This window comes from Zootoca vivipara, chromosome 13, assembly GCF_965207765.1.
Source record: "Zootoca vivipara chromosome 13, rZooViv2.hap1.1, whole genome shotgun sequence".
Taxonomy (NCBI): domain Eukaryota; kingdom Metazoa; phylum Chordata; class Lepidosauria; order Squamata; family Lacertidae; genus Zootoca; species Zootoca vivipara.
Window position 1 is genome coordinate 12927578 of NC_142596.1, and position 21840 is coordinate 12949417.

General features: G+C 43.8%; 1 protein-coding gene and 1 long non-coding RNA gene across 23 annotated transcripts in view; one reads left to right on the top strand and one right to left on the bottom strand.

Annotated features, from left to right (window-relative positions):
* SEMA6D (semaphorin 6D) overlaps window positions 1-21840 on the top strand; it is a 401170-nt gene that overhangs the window by 371011 nt on the left and 8319 nt on the right. For 11 of the 22 annotated variants that reach the window (XM_088657281.1, XM_088657280.1, XM_088657282.1 and 8 more), the window contains 11 exons: window positions 2854-2973; window positions 5902-5990; window positions 7821-8038; window positions 8166-8297; window positions 9603-9758; window positions 11936-12109; window positions 12969-13109; window positions 13197-13274; window positions 14555-14646; window positions 15028-15084; window positions 21034-21201. In XM_088657281.1, coding sequence (XP_088513407.1) covers window positions 2854-2973; window positions 5902-5990; window positions 7821-8038; window positions 8166-8297; window positions 9603-9758; window positions 11936-12109; window positions 12969-13109; window positions 13197-13274; window positions 14555-14646; window positions 15028-15084; window positions 21034-21201 — 1425 coding nt within the window. The remainder of the gene's footprint in view (window positions 1-2853; window positions 2974-5901; window positions 5991-7820; window positions 8039-8165; window positions 8298-9602; window positions 9759-11935; window positions 12110-12968; window positions 13110-13196; window positions 13275-14554; window positions 14647-15027; window positions 15085-21033; window positions 21202-21840) is intronic. The other 11 variants (XM_088657284.1, XM_088657285.1, XM_060282523.2 and 8 more) reach the window with 7 other exon arrangements.
* On the bottom strand, window positions 1287-11940 carry LOC148683634 (uncharacterized). The gene is made up of 2 exons (XR_015946897.1): window positions 11141-11940; window positions 1287-1384 (listed from the first exon to the last, which is right to left on the bottom strand). It is a non-coding gene; the product is annotated as an uncharacterized LOC148683634 (long non-coding RNA).

Consider the following 21840-nt stretch of genomic DNA (forward strand, 5'->3'; position numbering starts at 1 on the left):
AGTCTAATGCATATTTTGGGGGGAATTAGTAATCACATTGTCAACTGGTTTATGTTGAGATGACTAAATGACACACACCCCTGTCCTGGAACAGTTCTGGGCCCCAAATTAGTTTCTTTTTCTGGAGCCCTGGTGGTTCCATCAACTTTTAATGTAAGTTATGATGGGGGTGGAGGAGAGAATCCTGCTCGCACTTCCATTTGTAAGTAGGGCTTTCAACAGACTGAAGAAATCTTACATTGCAATCCTATCGCTGCTTACCTTGGGGTGAGCATCCTTAAATGGGGCATATGTCTGAGTAAACTGCACTGTTCATGAATCAATTGACTCTGCACAGATTTGCACACTTGCGGGGGGGGGGGTATGGCATTTCTAATTAGAAAAGGAGTAGTAGTGGTATGATCCCTAGTGTGTGTCTTCAAGCAGAGACTGGGCAGTCATCTGTTGAGTATGTTCTAGCTCTGGAATTCCTAGGGGCTAGTGCACTGGGTGGCTCTAATTCCTTGGGTTGCATCCAACATTCTCCATCCACTAGCGCAAGGGATCTTGAGTGGGCAGACAGGTGAGTTTTCATTTTGGCAAATTGCACTAGCAAAAACTCATTGCCCGGTCTATTGTACAACAAAGTTGCCAGCAAACCTGCTTAGACATTTTCTTGCACAACAACAAAACATTTCACCAGCAGAAGTATGCCACTAAGTGACCTTGACTTGGTGCTAAATTGGCGAGAACCCTTTGTTGTTAGATGAGGCACATATACATTTATCTATCTATCTATCTATCTATCTATTTATCTATCTATCTATCATCTATCTATCTATATCTATCATTGTTATGTTGTGAGGATGCTACAGTTGTGCATGCTTAAAGGTAAAAGTAAAGGGACCCCTGACTGTTAGGTTCAGTTGCGGACAACTCTGGGGTTGTGGTGCTCATCTTGCTTACTGGCCGAGGGAGACGGCGTACAGCTTCTGGGTCATGTGGCCAGCATGACTAAGCCACTTCTGGCAAACCAGAGCAGCACATGGAAACACCATTTAGCTTCATGCTGGAGCGATACCTATTTATCTACTTGCACTTGGGTGTGCTTTCGAACTGCTAGGTTGGCAGGAGCAGGGACCGAGCAACGGGAGCTCACCCTGTCGTGGGGATTCAAACCGCCGACCTTCTGATCAGCAAGTCCTAGGCTCTGTGGTTTAACCCACAGTGCCACCTGCGTATCTAGGCTTGGCTAAATGATGTAGTATGCATTATCTTAAAAGATGCATACCTTTTTCGCACAGGAAAGAATGCTTCTTCTAAGATGGTGGTTGCCCTCTGTAGCTTTTTTCTATGTTGCTGCATTCTGTCTGTTGGTCTGTTGTTGCATTCTGTCTGTCCCTGTCTGTCCACGGAGAAAGAGAGAACTCTATTTTAATCAAAGGCACCTTTCTTAGTTGGTCATGAGATGTTGTTTATTATTTCACATACTGTATATATAATAGGCAATATTAATCCAAGAGAACAAAAGTGAAGTAATAAAAAGTATGCTAATGGAAGCTTATAATATATATTGCTTTCTTGATCTGCATAAAGTCTCTGTATAATTATACAAGAATCCATTATAACATACCTAATAAAATGTGTGGATTTAATACTTTAATACTCTGATTTTCCCAGAACGTGTAGGGGACGTTCCCCTAACCCAGTGATGGCAAACCTATGACACGCGTGTCAGACGTGACACGCAGAGCCCTCACTGCTGGCACGCACCCCATCGGCCCATTCGCGCTGTTGTTGTTTTCCTCCTCTCATTTGTTCTCCTGCTCCTCCTCACGCTACAGCTTGTCTCTGCTGTTAAAACCTGGATCCTTTTTGTTGTTGTTGTTGCTGGTAGCCAGAGATTGGATTTTTAACCCGTTCTGCAACTCCCCCCAAAAAGCTCAACAACTCTGGGCACTTTGTGATAAATAAGGGTTTTTTGGTTTGGTTTGGTTAAATAATTAGTTTTTGTTTTATTAAATACAGTTATATATTACAATTATCCTTTTTTGTTATTTAAATTATAAATATCGCAAAATTATGCTTTTTTTTCTCGAAGGGACACACCACCCGAGTTATGCTCAGTTTTTTGGTCAATTTTGACACACCAAGCTCAAAAGGTTGCCCATCACTGCCCTAGCCTAATCCCCCTAGATCACTGACTGCACGGCACTGCTCTGGATGCCAGCTGCTTGGAATCACAAGTGGGGAGAGGGCTGTTGTCCTCACGTCCTGCTTGCAGGCTTCCTACAAGCACCTTGTTTGCCAGGATGCTGGACTCGTGAGCCATTGGCCTGATGCAGAAGGGCTCTTCTTCTGTAAACCAAGGATGAAGTTTAAACAATGAGGGAGCCTGTATGATAGAGGACCAAAACGCCATTTAATCCCGAGGGTACCGGATTAAATAGACAGGATGGAAAAGGACTAATTAGTTGAAATGGACTTTCAACCGGTGCTTTGTCTTCTAATATTTTTTTTGCAACCTCTGTTGTTTCAGTGTAGCATTTTTAAAAATACATACATTAGAGTTCAATACAGTGCCGTTTTCATATTCTGGGTCTCATTTGTGCACTCTTACATAAACCAAAACATATGGTGGGCACCACTTTGGGTGAGGCTGCATCATGCAGTCCAAACAGATGGGTTCAATATCTATGAAACCATTACAACAAAGTGATGCCAACTTTCAGAGCCGGACCACCCAAGAGGGAGCTGGATTGTTCCAGCCTCTGGTGTCTGCATAACCCCCATGGCCCAAAGAATACGAAAATGATAAGAGGTTACTCAGAATTAAAAGGGATACTAAATGCCTCATTTGTTCTATTGTTTCAGATGGCAAACTCTATTCTGCAACGGTTGCAGATTTTCTGGCAAGTGATGCGGTAATTTACCGAAGCATGGGGGACGGGTCGGCATTGAGAACAATAAAATACGACTCCAAGTGGATTAAAGGTACTTATAGTGAAATACTAATAATTGCAGCTTGTAATGTCTTTGTAGGCCCCTAGCTGGAGATTGTGTGCATTGTGGAGTGGTGATATTCTCCATTTTGTTTAACCCAATAATTACAAAGCAATCCCTCTTTTTGCTGGAGTAGACTTTCTCAGTGTTCATATCTTTAGCTCACCCTTTGAGGATTGAGGCACATTTAAAAATAAAAATGGGAAGTATACTCATAAGAGTATACTGGTTTGATTTTTTTCCACTGATTTGTTTGGTCCTAACCATTGTTTATGGTTAAATGCACAAGCCTTGGGACCATCCTCCTCATCCCCTCCCTCTTCTGACACAGCCATGCAGAGATCAGAAGCTTTCACTGCATATTTCAATCACCCACAGTTCCGCACTGCATCCGAACCACCTATACCATGGTTCATGATAACTTTAATGGGTTGAAGTGCAAACTATGCTTTGTAAACTATGGTTTGAAGTTGTCTTGCTTCAAACAAACCATAGCTAAAACTAAAGACAGTTTGTGCAGGTTCAAACATAGCATTTAACTGAAGTGAATCTAAAATAGGCAGAGTGGTAAATTCTCTAATCTGTGTCCCAGTACGCAGTCTGGGAATAACTTATTTAGCCCCTTAAGACTCCAATCCTATACATAATTTCCTAGGGGAAAGTACCATTTATTTCAGTGGGCCTTCCTTCTGAGTAGCCATGTATAAGATTGCTCTGCATTAGTTATATCAAAATTTGATATAATTCTATATACAGTTGTGCATAAAATTAATCTTGCATCTTTTTCTTCTGTAAGTTCTTTTAAATTAAAGACATCCCGATTCATGGCAGGGATCCAATATTGTATATAACCAGCTGCAGTTTGTAGGTGGGTGAAAAAGAATCGGGGCATATATTCACCTTTCAGTGGAGCACAACCCAAAGCCCACTTCTTCTTTTTGTCTTCATCCAGCAAAAGATCTGGCCCAGGAATGAAACCCTTTCCCTCCCACCCCCACCCCCCAATCCACAATAAGTTAATGAATGAAGCTGTACTGTAGTAACAAAAGGCCGGAGCTGCAAAACAATTCCTCGGAGGCCTTTTTACAGTCCATTAGCTGTACAGTCTGCACATCCATTGAAGCTCAACTCCATCTGTACTTGGATGTCCTAAAGTGCCTTGAATAGTGGATTTCACTTTGTAACCACAGGATACACTTTGGCATCCATACACACCAGATCTGCGTAGGAGCTGCCACAGCAGCCTGTTTGTAACACTAAGGAAGACTTTAATGCCTGTAACCTTAAGAGAGCTTACTAGTGAGCTGCTGCAAGAGAGCATCCCGTGAGAGGCACATGGAACAGGCTGGACCCATTGATTCCTCCCACGATATATCCTACCTTTTCTCCAAGGAACTCTAGTGTTCCCCAGTCAATTAAGCCAAAAGGTAGTGATTGGCCCAAGATCACAGGTTTTAACTGTTTTGAACATCTTTTAAATGTGTTTGATGTGTAAATCCCCTTGAGATGGTGGTTGAGAAGACAATTGATAAATTAACTGAAATCATACCATGTGTGCTTCATGGCTGAGCTGGGACTTGAATATGAGCTGCCCAATTCTTAGTCCAAGACTCTAACCACAGTATCATACACTGGATCTGATAGGTTTGTTCCTCCTTTGGGCATATGCAGACATTCTATACTCTGAAGAAAATGCACCGCCCTTCCCCTTCATTGCAAAAAAGAAGTAGTAGCTGATCTAGTATGTGCCAGGTGTATTTGAATGCAGTTTTCCTTCCTCTACAGGAAGGATGTTCCTGTAAATGTTAGCAGAGCCAATACTGCAGGGATGGGGGACATTGGTATTCCAGATGTTCCTGGACCACAGTTCCCATCATCCCTGACCATTGGGCCATGTTGGTTGGAGCTGATGGGAATTGGGTGATTGAAATCATATAGAGAAGCCATGGATTCCCCATCTCTGCAATACTGCCTTTCATTCTTAGGCACCTCCAATTAAAAAGGACTTTGGCTACCAAGCTCTGGGAGAAGTCCCTGCCTGGGAATTCTGGAGAGCTGGTGCCAGTTACAGCTGGCCATCAGTAGGCTAGATGAACCAATGGTCTAACTCCAACATAGAAAACTACTCCAGTTCAGACCATTGGTCCATCTAATTCAGAGTTGTCTACACCAGGCATGGCCAGTGTGGTGCCTTATAGATGTTTTTGGACTACAGCTAATATCTTCCCATGTTGGCTGGGGCGGATGGGATTTGGAGTCCAACAACATCTGGAAGGCACAACGTTTGCTACTCCTGGTCTGCACTGCCAGCAGCTTTCCTGGTGTACAGAGAAGGTTCATTTCCAGTCCTCTGTGGAGGTGCCTGGGATTGACCCTGTGACCTTTTACATGCAAAGGATGTGTTCCAGTACCACTGAGCTCCAGTCCTTCCCCTTAAACATGGTATGAGACAACTTTATGCATTCCTTTTCCATTGAGATCCTATGTTGGTGATTTGTTTCTCACAGAATGACTCTGAACTCCTGTGATGTGCCAGCAGCTCTTGGAAGCGCTTCCTTTTAAAAAAAAATGATAGTCTCTTATATTACATGGGATCTTCTAATGCTTTCCAGGTCCATACCTGTACAGTGTCAGTAATTCTTCATCGTTCACCCATAATTCACTGTTGTGATGTTGTGCAAGCATAATGGCCATTACAAAGTTTCCAACCAACTTTCACTCAGTGTAGACTCATTGAAATGAATGGGCCTAAGTTAGTCGTGCCATTGGGTTTACTCTGAGTAATACTTGGTTGGCTGCAACCCCACGCCTCTTTCTCACGCCATATTGGGCTGTTAACCCAGATGTAGCAAAGTGCCTCCTTTTTTTTACCAAGCAAAACCCTCCCAACGTAGATCTCCTCTTCCTTGATTCTTGCAGAGCCCCATTTCCTTCATGCCATTGAATACGGGAACTTTGTGTATTTCTTCTTTCGAGAGATTGCCGTGGAGCATAATAATCTAGGCAAGGTAAGAGTAAATACAGCTGTTTGTTATGATAAGCTACAAAGTCTCAGGGTGATTTGTAGTGGGCTGAAAATATGCTTGCTATGGAGTGGCTCATAGTCATTTCTGTTCAACGACTGGTTTTTGAAAATAATAACCTGGCACTTCTCATACTTCTAACTGCTGAAGGAGGTGGTGGAATTTGCATTCCCCACCCCTAACCCAACCCCAGTCTCACAGCTTTGTTCGCTAGATCTAGACTTAATCTGTAAAGAGGTTCAGCCGGTCACTGAAAATCCAAATGGGCCTCCCCCCCCTACCCAAACACATGGAACACAATCCCTTGGAAAATTCACCTGTGCATCAAATGAATCTCCTGCTCTTATTTTAGTGCTGCAACTTGAGGTACAAAGATGTAGACAAGACCGGGATTTATAATTGGTTGTCTCTATAAACTGGTCGGCAACTAGATTTGCTGGAGGACTAATTTGACGTGGCAGGGCAAGTCTCCCTACCATCAAAAAGACCTGGGGCTCATCTACACCCCGTTTTGCCTCTGAGCTGGGCAATTGGAGAGATAGGTAGTATGGGGCTAGGTTTGACCTAAAGGTTGCATAGTTGCTGAGCCCTAATCAAAACATGACTTCCTTTTTCTGTGGTGGGAATGAGAAATCATAGATCCGGTGGCCAACTGTCTCTGGCCCTCAAGACTCTGAAGCCCACTCCTCCCCACACGACACCCTTTAGCCGAGTCTGATTCACGCCTTCCATGAGTGTTTTCACCTCACTGGGATGTAGCCTTGAACTCTGATCATTCCTCTTGCTTGCCAGGATGGAGGATAGAAAATGTGTGTAGAAACTAGCCTGTTGTACGATGGTTAAGAAAAGCAGGGTGGGGAAGTCTGGAGAAGCTTGCATGACAAGTATTATATAAATATTGAAAGTAAACCTCCAGGTTGGACAACAGGCATGCATTATACATTGGGCTGCCTTTAGAGACCATTTGGAAGCCGCAGCTGGTGAAGAATTCAACGGCCAAATTGCCGTCCAGAGCAGGGCAGTCTCTGCCACAGCCGCCTATCAATTTTTTCCCAGGTTTTGACCAACAGAGCCTTGTGCAGCTCAAGACCCCAGTACCTCAAGGTCCGCCTCTCCCCACATGAACTGACCTGGGCTTTGCGATCATCATCTGAGGCCCTTCTTCATGTGTCCCTTTCACAGAGGTTGGGGGGGCAGCAACATGAGATCAAGCCTTTTCAGTGGTTGCCTCTTCCTCCCCCCCCACTTCTGAAATGAGGCACTTCTAGTGCCATCTTTATCCATTTTTAGATGCCAGGCAAATACTTTTCTCTTTAGCTTTTGGACCTTAATTTGATGGGTGGCATTTTAGTCCATTGCCTAAGTCCTGCCTTTTATTTGTTTAATTGTGTGTCCTTACATTTTTGTTGTATGTTCTTGATTCTCCCTCTCTCCCCCCCCCAATTATTTTTATTTGCTTTTACAAATATGAATTTATAACCATACCAATTAGACATCCATGTAAAGAGATAACTCTGAATCTCGGGACTCCCCGCCCCCATCCCCTCTATGGGTCCTATTGTCAACATTTTCATCTTGATTCATTTTAATATAAGTTGCTTTGGTCACTTGGTGAGAAAAGCGGCTAACAAAAATAATGGATAAATAATAAATACATTGAGAAAGGTTCCCCACCCCTGCCCAATGGAGTTGGCATAGGAAACCTACAAGCAGTTGCTTTCCTTTTACCAAAGTTGCTGTTATAACAGTGGTGGTTTTTCAGACGGATTAGTTCCCAGCCTGACTTTCCTCCCTTCCTATTGTCCCCCACGCAAGGCTGTCTACTCCCGTGTAGCCCGCATATGCAAAAACGACATGGGTGGCTCCCAGAGGGTGCTGGAGAAGCACTGGACGTCATTCCTGAAAGCGCGTCTCAACTGCTCCGTCCCCGGGGATTCGTTTTTCTACTTTGACGTGCTCCAGTCGATCACAGACATAATAGAAATCAACGGAGCCCCTACTGTTGTCGGCGTATTCACTACGCAGCTTAACAGGTGAGAGATGAGCGACCCAGCGTCAGAAAGAGAGAGGGGATTTCTCCGGTTCACTGCCAACGCTTAATCCGTCACCGCTTTGTTGCCTGGCTTCCCTGAAACTTCTCCTCCTGTGTGTCTTTTGCAGCATCCCCGGCTCAGCGGTGTGTGCCTTTAGCATGGAGGACATTGAGAAAGTCTTCAAAGGAAGATTTAAGGAACAAAAGACGCCAGATTCTGTTTGGACAGCTGTACCTGAAGACAAAGTACCAAGGCCAAGGTAAAGGAAATAAATGGATGATAATCTGTTATCACAATGTTTTTGTCATGGCCTCATGTGTACAGCTGCTTTGGAATCAGTGAAGAACACGTTGGCCATCCATGTGTCTCTGGCTGGGAATTGTCAGATGCTTTGAGCTCAAATTGGTTGATGGAAAAGCAGCATACAAAGAACAGATCAAATCAGTGTTTATGTTTAATTTCAAACTGCACCTTGCATATGGCAAGGGGGCAAGGCATCTGTCTTGCATGCAGAAGTACCTAGGTTCAATCACTGACATCTCCAGTTAGGACTGGAAGGGACCCTTGCCTGAAACCTTGGGAAACAGCAGCCAGTTAGGGTGGACAGTGCTGAGCCAGATGACCCAGTGGTCTGACTTGGGGTAAGACAGCTTCTTGTGTTCTTATGTTCCAATGACAAATGGATCAACTGAAGAATTTGTTTGCCCGCCATTTCCCCCCTGGAAAACCCGCAGATTAGTGCTGAAACAGAGCAAGCAGCAACCGGGTTTTCTGATAGCAGGTTCCCATTTACTCTGATTTAGTGCAAAAGAGCAGGTTTTCTGGGGGCAAAGGCAAAACAGCTCAGACCCATGCTTAGAAAGCAGGAAATGGCTCAATATATATATATATAAGAGGCAACCACCAATAAAGCAGATACATTTTGTGGAACAGAATGACAAACTTTCCCAGCTGCATGAATCAGCAGAGAACTTAGGTGTTCATTCTCTCTCTCTCCCTCTCTCTCTCTCTGTGTGTGTTTGTGTGTGTTTTAGGATGTATTTGTAAATTGCATTGAGACGCATGTGGAAAGTGATACATGCACTAATTAAAGTCCAAATACAGATACAGAGAGAGATTTTTGAAAGACTTGTTGGAGTAGAAAGTTCTTCAGTAGGCAATGAGAAGATAATAGAGATTGCACCTGTCTGATATTTAATGGAAGAACATTCCCCCCCACCTGTCCAGATGTTGAGAATAAGCCAGGGGTGGGGAATCAAAGGCTTGGAACCTCAGCATGCTACAAGTAAACTTTCCTATTGCCGATTCAGTAAAAATGTGCAAAACCCCAAAATTTAGACAGAAATTCAGATGACTCCCTCATTGTGAACAGGGAGCAACCCAGGTTAAAACAAAGCAATTGGCCAGCCTTGTGCTGAGCAATTGTCTCAAATGGTCCCAAAGTAGCAGTTTTTGTTTGGACTCCAAATACATTTTGCCTTGGCTGTTCGTGCTGCTCCTTCAGAATTCCGCCCCTTTCCTTCACTTAAAAAAAAAAGGGAAAAAAATGTTGCTTTCCTTTCAGACCTGGGTGCTGTGCAAAACACGGCCTAGCAGAGGCTTACAAAACCTCCATTGATTTCCCAGATGAAACCCTCTCTTTCATCAAATCCCACCCTTTGATGGATTCCGCCGTTCCCTCTGTCATTGAGGAGCCTTGGTTTACAAAGACAAGAGTCAGGTAAGGAAGGAGGCCTTGTTGCGACACGAGGCTCAGCTGCTGCACATCTGAAACATAATACTATTCCAGCCACACCGGGCAGGACTTTGGGGAGATCAGGTTTTCCTACATGGGACTGATTACGGCCACAGCTGCACTATACATTTAAAACAGTGCCATGCCACTTTAAGCAGTCATGCCTCCCACAAAGAATCTCGGGAACTGTAGTTTGTTAAGGCTGCTGAAAGTTGTCAGGACACCCCCTGTCCCCCTTACAGAGCTGCTGTTTTCACAGTGGTTAAACAGTCAGTCCCTCTTCCCAGTGAACTCTGTGATTTGTAGATCTGTTGTTGAGGATTGCCATATGTCTCCTTTTAACCCCAGGACACGTCCTCTTTTTTCACGGGTAGAATCTTCATAGCGATCCATAGTTAAAAGTAGAAGTCTTTAAATGTGTCCTCTTTTTAGCTCTTCAAAATATGGTAACCCTACATCATGTTCCTCCCATTTTTGCCTCTGTCCCCGCCACTGGTATGAGCCACCTGCAAAAGCTTGCCCCAGGCTGAAAAAAGCTCTTCACTCCTGATTTAAACAAGCCAATAACTACACACTTCTTTGGATCTAACCAGAGGATGTGCAGTATGGGAGAGCTGGTTCTCGCAGGTGTCACAAAGAGCAGGACTATGTGTGATAAGCAACCCATGGCTGGCCATGTGCAGGGCAGAGTGTACATGTCTGGCGTAATGTCGAGCTCTGCTTTCCTTCCCCTGCGGCCAATGATGTGACGCCCGGGGTGGGTGTGGGTGGGAGGGCAGGGAGATGCAAAATGTAATGTTGTCAGACGTGGGATCTTCATCTTATTTACCATTCATTCATTTAAGTAACTTCTATATGGCTTTGTATTTCCAAACAAATAAAAATCTCAATGTGTTTTGCAACCTAGCTCCAAGCATTGCAAAATACCAAAAAAAAAAAAACCTTACAAAAGAAGGTCAAATAGAGAATAGACATTTAAGATGGCATGATTAACAGGAAAACAAAATAAGCATTGGAAAAAAACATGTTACAGAATTTATTTTCTTAGATTTTCTATACAAAAATTCCATAAAATTCCATCAGAGAGCATCGTTAGCAACTGAACAAAATAAGAGGCTGCCCTGCCCCTCCATGCCAGTAACATCTCCCAAGTACATTCTTGAAAACGTTCCACATGCAAACCTCACTCTTAAGCATTCCCAGCAACCATGCAGATAACACAGCCAATCCCCAGCCAAATATTTGTTGCAAAGCAAACATCTGGTCTAGAAAAAATGCCTGGCAGCATTAAGAGTAATTTACACTCGGCCCTTCACCCACCTCCATCTAGGATGGTACAACATCGTATAAACAGCAACATAGCTTACCTTTCCTCCAAGGAGCTCGAGGTTCTCCCCCTCCTCATTTCATCCTTACAACCCTATGTTGGCTCAAATTGCACTGCAGAGTTTCTGAGTGAATCATTCCAGCCGCAACCCATTGGCTTTGGTGGAGAAAGGATCCACACCGCAATCCTAGATATCCTACTCAGAGGCAAGTTCCACTGAATTCAAGAACTGCCACATCAGCAGAGCACTTAGTCTAGTAGTCCCACTTGAAGGGGTATCAAGTTTCTTGTCATTGACATACTAGCAAATTGGCCACCAAGCTGTGGGGGATGTCTATGGAAGCATAAGCTAGCATGAGTGGGATTTGATTACAGTTGCCAAAACCATAAATGGTTCTCTAAAAACCACTTTGGAGAATGAGTCTGAGTCTTTGACTGTCACTCAGTTGTGTTTCCAGACAGTGACTATTCCGGTTGTTACTCAGCTGTTCACAACACTTTGCTTGTTAAACATAGCATTCCTTCCCTCTTATTCCTTAGTGCAAGGATGGGGAACCTTTGGCCCTCCAGATGTCCCAGGACTGCAACTCCCTACATTCCCAGCCATAGGGCTATTGGGAGCTAAAAGCATCTCCAATGTGTTGATTGAAAACAACATAAATAGATCAGAGATGAGCATATAATTTGGTGTTGTTAGCTGCTGCTACGAAGGGACTGATGCCTCCCCAGACCGGGCAAAAGCAGTGGTACTTCCGTATTCAGTACCTAGGAGGAACAAGTTTTGGGGGTCTCTAATGTGGAGGAATTATTATACAGGAAGTCTTGATCTTGACAGGTATCGGTTGACAGCGATCGCAGTGGACCACTCTGCCGGCCCGTATCAAAACTACACAGTCATCTTTGTTGGCTCTGAAGCTGGAATGGTACTTAAAATCTTGGCAAAGACCAAGCCTTCTTCTTTGAATGACAGCGTGTTACTGGAAGAGATTGATGCATACAATCATGCAAAGTAGGTATACTTTTACAAGAACTGCTCGGTGGCATTGTACAGCATCTGTCTCGTTTGAGTCACTTGCTTCTTTGCCACCTGATTTAAATGTGTTTCCCACCTCACCTCCTTGTCTGATGCTTTCCCAGCGCTTAGAGGAATGTTTATTTGAGCAACATCTGGAAATATTTGTGTGCTTGCCTTGCATTCTAATTCCGTGTGCATGCAGCTCTTAAGTCAGAACAAACTTAAGAGTTTGCCCTATTTCTGTTAGAAAACATTCCTCCGTGTAGGAGCAGTCCCTTGTTTGCTGACGAACACACCCAAAACACATTGGTTGATACGTACTAGAATGAAAGAAACAGTACGGTAGGTCGATCAGAAAACAATTGAGGGGCAGTTTCCCTGTGGAAATTGTAGCGTTTGTCCAAATTGCAGTTGGTATCATTCCAACAAGGAATATCAGAGCAAAGGTTTTTATACTGATCAAAGCCTTTTATACTGGGCTTCTTTTGGAGGAAACGTGGGACATAAACAAAGTAATGATAATAATGTAATACAAAAGAAGTGATCTATATAGTGGCAGAGGACCCACCAGGCACCACCTTGCCATGGGCTCCCTCCACCCTGTATTAATTTGGGAATCTGTTCTAGCTTCATAAATCAGCAGTTTGCCATATTTTCTCTCCCACCCTTAATTCTATTGAGATCAACACATTTGTCTTCCTAAAAGCTCCGAGGAAATTGGGCGTTTCTTATTCCTGGCATGCAACTTTTTCATAGATGGGTGTAACCCACCTCGTAGTAAAATCAGAAGTGATAAACTGGATTAAAGGGGGCGAAAAGAAATAACAGCATCCAAATTTCTTGTGTTGAACAGGTGTAATGGGGATGGTGAAGAGGACAAGAAGGTCATCTCCCTGCAACTGGACAAAGAGCACCATGCCTTATTTGTTGCATTCTCCAGCTGCGTCATTAGAATTCCACTCAGCCGTTGCGAGCGTCACGGGTCGTGCAAAAAGTAAGCCCTCTCTGTCCAAACATGCCTATACAATGGAGTGCACCAAGGTTGGGAGGTGGTAAAAAAGTTAATTTCCTCTCGCCGCAGGTCTTGCATTGCGTCTCGAGATCCTTACTGTGGCTGGCTGAACCATGGGACCTGTGGAAGAGTGAAATCAAGCATGCTGTAAGTAGCAGGATTTTTAATAAATAAATTACAATGCTGTAGTCAATGCCAGGACCTTTAAATAGGTTTTAATATGCAGCATGGGTCAGGTGTTCTTGAAACACAAAGTCATTGGTTGAGATGTGAATGGACCTCATAATCTTAACTACCAACTAGTTTCTGGGCTCAATTTATAGAGGGGTTAATAATCTTGTGAAACTAAACCATCTGGGACCAGGTTGTCCGAAGGGCCATTTTCACCCATATGAACCAGCTGGACAAATAAAATTTAACTTTGCTCTGTGGCCCATCATTAACTAATATCTGATGGGGTGGTACCAGGTACAGGACCATCTCAGTCATGGCAGCACAGTTGTGGAGATTTCTCCCGGGGAAGTCCCAACATGGGATCAGGGTTGTGTGAGTGTAGGAACATTAGGAGAGCCCTGCTAGATCAGACCAAAGGGTTACCAGTATCCCGTTTCACATAGAAGCCAACCTAATGTCTCTGGAAGCCTGTAAGCAGGCCATGAGTGGCAGGGTGGGGGCAATAGACCTCACATTGCAATAACCCAGCAACTGGGCATACTGCCTCTGAATCTGGATGGAATATTTGTCCAACATGGCCTACATTTTCCACTCCCCAATACTGTGATCAGGGGAGCTAGTAAAAGTATAAAAGGTTTTATGGTGCCTCATTGCCAGGGAAAGCAGGGCAGGGAACTGTGGGTAAGGTTGTGTTGGACATCTCTGTCGTTAGATAATTTGGGAGGCATAGTGGAAAGTTCTCCTGAGCAAGACCCTTTAGGATGAATAGAAGTCATGAGCCAGGCACAGGCAAACTCGGCCTTCCAGATGTTTTGGGACTACAACTCCCATCATCCCTAGCTAACTGAACCAGTGGTCAGGGATGATGGGAATTGTAGTCCCAAAACATCTGGAGGGCCAAGTTTGCCTATGCCTGTCGTAAGCAGATACAACACCACATGGTCGTATTCATCTCTGCTTCCCAGTCATTTCACTGGGGCCTTTGTAGGAAATCTTTGTGAGTTGGGTATTATTTGGCTGTGGCTATTTAACCCACTTGAATTTGCAAGGATTATTGTGAAGAAGGCACAGCCATTAAATGATTGAGATTCCAAGTAGAGGTTGCTGAGGACGAAGTCTCTTCCCTTCATTGTATATCCAGCACCCAGCTCCCCTTAGCAAATGCTGAATGAACATGTTTTGCGGCTTTTGTGTTTCTTTTGAGAATGACGGTGGCCATTGGTTTCTTCCCCAACTAATGCTATTAATTGCAGGTTATCTTTGTTTGTTTCATACAACCACAGCGTTGGAGGATATGAGCAAGATGTGGAATATGGCAACACCGCGCAACTCGGGGATTGCCACGGTAAGCACAAGTCCCAGGGGGCAACTTGAGAATGTGGCATGGTTTTGTTTGCAGGCCACACTCTTGTTGGTGTGGATGTCACAAAAAATGGCACTGAGCACCCCGCCCCCCTTGTAAACCATTTAGCACAAACCTAAGCCACTTGATCTTGGGTGGTGGAACCCCCCCCCCCCTTGGCCATTTTTCTCCCAGCCTTCATGTATTGTTCATGAAGGTCTAGATGTCAACTTATTAAAACAGGTACTCCCCACCCCCTTTCCTTTTTTTCCCCTTTTGGGTGAACCTATTGTGTTTTGTTTTCTGGTTTTCAGCTTTGGAAATCTATTTTGCTTTTCCTTTCAGTTACTTTTCACTGATTACGTGTTCCTTTAATTCTTTTAGAAATTTTGCCTACTACAACTACACCAGATTACAAAATATTTGGCGATCCAACATCTGGTTAGTTTTTTTCAATCATTTTTTTCTCCTCCCCCAGTTAATGGAACTTTTCTTTCCTTCAGTTCAGCATTTTCAGACAGCCTCGTCCCCCTTTTCTTTTTTACTTTTCTTCTCCCCCCCCCCTTTCCCTTTTTCTTTCCTTTGGTGCAGTTGGCAAGACCTCCATATTTTTTGCTTTTCTGCTTTTACTCATCTCTCTTCTGATGGTCAAGGAACAACCAAGACTTTCTCTCACTCAGCCCTTTCCACCTTGTGTATCTGCATGCTTAAGAGCCCATTATTAATAGAGACACACCTTTTATTAAGTGAAAGAGCCTGATTAACATAGATGACATTCTCACTGCACGAAATGTCCACTAAGCTTCTACTCTTTCCACCTCCCCTCTCCACTCAACCATGCCTTCATGAATGCTACCCTAGCAGTTAGATGCCTGGCCCTCTTCATCTCCTCACTTTCCTCCTCCTCTGTTGTCCTGGCTATTTATAAAAAGCAAATGCACATTTTTTCTGAAATGTGTATTTCGGAAATGTTGGAAATGTGTTGATATCTTCAAAGGTTTTCAGAAATGCATTTGTACTAATAGCATCATATCCATTAATGGGCGGCATTTAGCATCAGATCACTTCAAATTTTACGTGCTTCTTCCAGAAAAATTACAGAGCAAATGAGGGGAAGGCTTTGCCTTTAATAAGCTGTTGGCAAGAGTGAGAAGGATGGGGTTTCCCCCCCCCTCCCACTCACTTACATCACAGGACTTGTCTTTCTGCTTCCTTTACAGAGGAAACCCAACCATTCTCCAAACAACAGGCAAACTTACAATAGGCTTTTCATGTCTGCAATACTATTTCAATTGCCTACATATGGATTTTCCCCCTCCTAAACTCTGATCCCTGGGCTCTCATGCAGCAAGAGAAATTATACAATAGCTTTCCAAGAGGTGTCTTGGTTTAGGTACTGAAACATGGAGTTCAATTCCCAAAATCGGTGGTCTGGGATTTTGTGTGTCGTTACTGAAATCTCAGCATCTTACCCGAATAACAACAGTGAGGAAAGTGGTTGTAATATAGTGCAACCACTACAGTTAGATATGTAAACTTAGAATTAAAAACTGAATTAAAAAGAATTTCCTTGCCTGGATCATTAGGAAAGGGATCAAAGATAAAACTGCTAATATTACAATGCCTTTTGCACATTGTAATTGACTATGGCATGGCCACAGTTCTGGTTGCCCACACCTCAGGGAAGGATATCGTAGAGCTGGGGAAGGTGCAGTCCAAATTAAAATGAAAGAAAGGTTGCAGCTTACACTGACTAAGAGGGGTAATATGACCAAACTATGGAGAAAATGTAGAAGGGGAAGTTTTTCTTCCTCTCTCAAAATACTATGGAATTATGTGTTATACATTAATAATAATAAAGTCAATATTTTAATGGAGACCTCTTTGAGGTATGCATAGAGTGATATACAGTGGTACCTCGGTTTATGAACACAATTGGTTCCGGAAGTCTGTTCATAATCTGAAGCGTTCATAAACTGAAGCAAACTTTCCCATTGAAAGTAATGGAAAGTGAATTAATCCGTTCCAGATAGGTCCGCGGCGTTCGTAAACCAAAAATCCGTAAACCGAGGTGTTCATAAACCAAGGGTCCACTGTATGTAAAACTATGACAAATAAATACTACAACTCAAGACCATCCAATGGTGTGGTAGAATATTCAGAGCATTTATTCACACTGCATAGTTGCCATCTTGGGCAGCTCTGAAAGCAAATTAGACAAATCCATGGAGGCTGAGCGTATTAATGGCTACTAATCATAAATGGCTATATCATATAGATTAGAGGCAATACATCTCTGAATAGAAGTTGTTAGAGGATACAAGTGGTAGAGGAACAGCACTTGTCCTACTTCGGCTTCTCCTAGGCATCTGGTTGGCAACTATGGGAACAGGATGCCGTTTGGTCTGATCCTGGAGGGATCTTGCTTTTTAGTCCAACATTCAGTTTCCCACCAAGGTTAGCTAGCTGCCCACTGTCTCTGTATGTGCAGGTATTATGTATGATCATCATTCGCTCTTATACCTGACATAGCTGAGTTGTGGTTTGTCTGTCCACCTGTCTATCTGTCCACTCACTATGCATTCAGACGCCACCTGAGATATCACTGCCAAATCTAACACAATGATTCCCAAGATAAAGGAGCTGGTTTCCCACCTATGTTTGGATACTGTTGTGACACCGCTTTAAAACTAGATGCTGGACTGAAACATTTCGGACAGCTCTTAAGATCAGGGATGTGGGTGGTGCTGTGGTCTAAACCACAGAGCCTATGGCTTGCCAATCAGAAGGTCGGCGGTTCGAATCCGCGCAACAGGGTGAGCTCCCGTTGCTTGGTCCCAGCTCCTGCCCACCTAGCAGTTTGAAAGCACGTCAAGTACAAGTAGATAAATAGGTACTGCTCCGGTGGGAAGGTAAATAGCGTTTCCGTGTGCTGCTCTGGTTTGCCAGAAGCGGCTTAGTTATGCTGGCCACATGACCCGGAAGCTGTCTGTGGACAAACTCCGGCTCCCTCGGCCTATAGAGCAAGATGAACACCGCAACCCCAGAGTCGTTCATGAGTGGACTTAACTGTCAGGGGTACCTTTACCTTTACCTTTAAGATAAGATCACCAGATTTTGCCTGATGGTGCCTGAGATGCAAAGAGCAGTTGCAGGGCTGTGTGTAAAAGAGCTTTCAAACAGCCCTGCACCATGCATTGGCTGTGTGTTCTTGTCCCCAGAAGGAGAAAAGACATAGCATTGCCTTGCTGCTCCCAACTATGTTGGACTTTAAAAGCCTTAATTAGCACAACTCCCAAGGCCAGATTCTGGTTTATCGTTGCCGGGGTTGGGGCAGGGGAGGGCACACACAGCCCTAGAAACTGACAGAGTGCATTGCCCATTTATAATCTCAGTATTATTATTGCTATTTGTTTGTTTCTGAGAATTCTCAAGCAAGCCCGTGTCCTTTCAGTTGGTGGGCTATATACAGTAGGTTTGAAGGGTTGTTGGCATGTCTGTTCATAATGCATTTGGACTTAAGACATTGTAACCAAATTATGCAACTTGCTTTTGATAATTTAAGGGTGGGGGCATAAGGCAGGCTATTTCAAGGGGTTGGTCTGCAGGGCAAGCCTTGCAGGGGGTTGGGACCTGGTGATCACCAGAGTCCCCTTCCAACTCTACAATTCTGTGATTTGAAAGGTTCCTGGGGGCAGGGTCTTGCCCATGTTTGGATACAATGGACACCATTTTGAATCAAGATGGCAGACTGAACCTTTCAAAGCTGCACCAGTGCTTTGGTTTCCCAGAATTCCTGAGCAGCACAGAAGGGGAAAGATCAAGAAGTCAGAATGTGAACTTAAGAAGTTCACATCCTGTTCTCACATTAGCCAGCCCAGGTGCTTGTGGGAAAACTGCAAGCAGAGCCCAAGGGCACTTTCCCCTCCCAGTTTCCAGCAACTGATAATCGGAAATATTACTGCATCCAGCTGTGATGTCAAGCATAGCTAGTAGCCATTGATAACCTAATCATGAACTCGTTTAATCCTCTTTTAAAGCCAATCTCTGCCTCCTGTGGGAGGGAGTCACATAGTTCAACTTTGTGCTGCGTGAAGTAGTATTTCTTTTATCTGTCCCGAATCTCCCAATAGAAGCTTTGACGCCCTGTTTGCATCAGTTCCCTTCTGGGTTTTTGTTTTTGTTTTATTTTAGAATTTCCATCCCAAATTCCTCTTAAATGGTTAGACTGCTGCTTTTTTCTTTAATTCAAAAGGCAAAATTCCACGTGGGACTTCAATGAGAGCACAATCCAGTACAGAATATGCTCCTCTGATGTTTCCTTAATTCTATCTGCCAATTACATTTTTTTTCGCATGCTTTTTAATGCTTCTGGAAGTTTGACAGCAGACTTATTCTTTGATGCTATTTGCACTTCTGTAATGAAACAAGGATGGTGTTTGGTGGATTTGTTCGTCCAAGAACTAATTCTGGTGGGGAGGAAGGAAAGTCTCAGTTCCTTTGCGTGAAAAAATCTGCCCTTTCTGCCTGTGCATGAATGGATGAAAAAAAATCAGGTTTACTTTTAAATGTTGACATGATGCACTTGATTCCACACTGTCGATTAATAGGGATTTGTAAGTCACATTCACCCCAAAGCTTTCCACTGCAGATATGCACGGGAGGTTTAGAAATTGACACCACCCCTGATGTCAACATGAATTGTGGCATATGAGCTGTACTATAGAATGCTATGAATTCCAAGTTTTGCTTTAGTCCAATTATATCAAGCTCCTGGGCCCTCGTGATTACAGACCGATAGCTTGAAAGCCTCCTTCCCGTTTCTGATAAAGGCTCACACCCAATCCTATGAATCCACCATAGCTATACTGTAGCTGGTATTGCTGTAGCTTGAGGCACAATCCTTTTTTCCCCTTTCCCTTTTACAAGTGAGATTGAGAAATCCAGAACTCCCGCACCTGCCACATTCTTCCCAAGGCCCATTAGAAGAGGCCCTGTTGGCCCTGCATGAGGCTGAACCTCATTGATGCCATAACAGTGCCAGCCGCTGCACTGAGCCATGTTGGAGGAAGAGGGGGGGGGCAACATAAGCAAAACTGGCAGCTTGTTCAACAGCAAGCACTGCAGCTATGTCCTGGTTCTGATGCAAAGGCACTGGTTTTGCCTGCACTAAAAGCCTTATGTTGCATTTTTGGAACTCTGCCAAGTAGAACACTAAATGTTACACACACTACACCAGGCATCCCCAAACTTCGGCCCTCCAGATGTTTTGGCCTACAACTCCCATGATCCCTAGCTAACAGGACCAGTGGTCGGGGATGATGGGAATTGTAGTCCAAAACATCTGGAGGGCCAAAGGTTGGGGATGCCTGCTCTCGAAGGTCTGGGGGGAGATCTCAGTGAGACCTTTGCTCAGGTAGCATGACTCTTAAGTCTGTGAGCTCCTTACCTCTCCATACATATTGTTTCTAGTCAAAATGTCTTAAAACACACACAGAGAGAAAAGTATGGGAAATGAAGTCACAATAAAAGAATTACAAGCATTCCGTACAAACAAACAATACTGTCTTGTCTCAATTCTGCACCCAGAGAATTGTGTGCATAGTATATAAATCTATGCAGAGGTTTGTTTTGCGAAATTGATTCCAGTAGCTGGATTCTAAGCAAGACACTCAGTTTAGAATGAATCCCCCCTCCCACCATAAATGTGTTAGGGAAAGGGGATTAGCTCTTCAAATGCCTTTTCTGTGGTGGCTCCCCAAATGTTGAATGCTCTCCCCAGGGAGGCTTGCCTGGCACCTTCGCTACATATCTTTAGGCGCCAGGCAAAAAATTCCTTTTTACCCAGGCATTTGGCTAATGAAACAATCGATGATGTTTTAAACTGGGGGGGGGCAGGGGGAGCTTATGATTTTATTTTTTATTATGTTACGTGTTTTTATAATGTAACCTGCCCTGTGATCTTTGAATGAAAGGCAGTATATAAATGTAATAAATAATAATAAATTGTCAGAAACAAAAATCAGAAACCCAGCCTGACATAGAACAAGGCCACTTCCTCCATTCCTAAATTCTGCTCCCCCCCTCCATTTTCCTTACTGATTTTATTTAAGCACCACAGTCATTGAATAATGGCAATAATTCGCAATACATTTCCGGCCCCTGACTTTAAATCTGATTTTAAAGAGCAAGTCACAGTATAATGCTGTTGCTCCTCGTGCAACTCCTATTAAACCTGTTTTCCAAATACAATTTAGCAGTCCTCGTGCAAAGTCACTAACTGTTGAAGGTTTCATATAAAAAAATAAACATGCACACATACCAAAGGGGCGGGGCGGGAACCTGACTGCAATGCACATTAATAAAAGCAAAATCTGTTTGCCACCACAGACATGGCGTTACCCTCAACTTCTGTTACCACAGTGGAAAGTATCCCAGTTTTCTCACCCAAAGTGATTGGTTCCTGGAAACCTAAAGTGACTGGCTCCCGGAAATTTGTAGCCCAAGATGACCCAAACACCTCTGATTACTCTGATTCATTATCAGGGGTCCCGAAGGGTAAGGCCTAATCAGGGGATTTATTATGGCTGAAAGGAAACCTGATAGCTTCAGCAGTTTCAAATTCAAGCGCTTGTTGTTATCAAAAATGTGCATGCAATATCATCCTGTGTATGTAATAAAAAAGGTGCAATCGTGTTGCCTCTCTCTTTTTGGCCAACAGAGCAGGGAGGAGGGGGGATTTGGGAGACAAGATGAGCAGCAACACAAGAGTTTGCATCACTGCTCAAGAAACGCCTGCTCACCCTGTTATTCTCTACCACCACCCAGCCAATTTTTGTTGGCGGTTGTTTTGCATATGCATGCTCAACAGCGCACGTCAGCCCAGCATCAAATCCCATCGAGTTCAATGTGGCTTACTCCCGAAAAAGCGTCCTCCTGCACCACACTGCCTTTTGTGTGCTTGGTTATGGGTCTGCAATACAGTGGTACCTCTACTTACGAATTTAATGCGTTCCGAACGCACACTCGTAAGTCGAAAAAAATGGTACGCCGAATCCCGTAAGAATGCATTGGGAGAAAAAATTCGCAAGTCGAAGCAACCCTATCTAAAAATTCGTAAGTAGAAAAAATCCTATCTAAACTGCATCCAAGATGGCGGACGGAGCTCCGTTCGTAAGTAGAAACATTCGTAAGTAG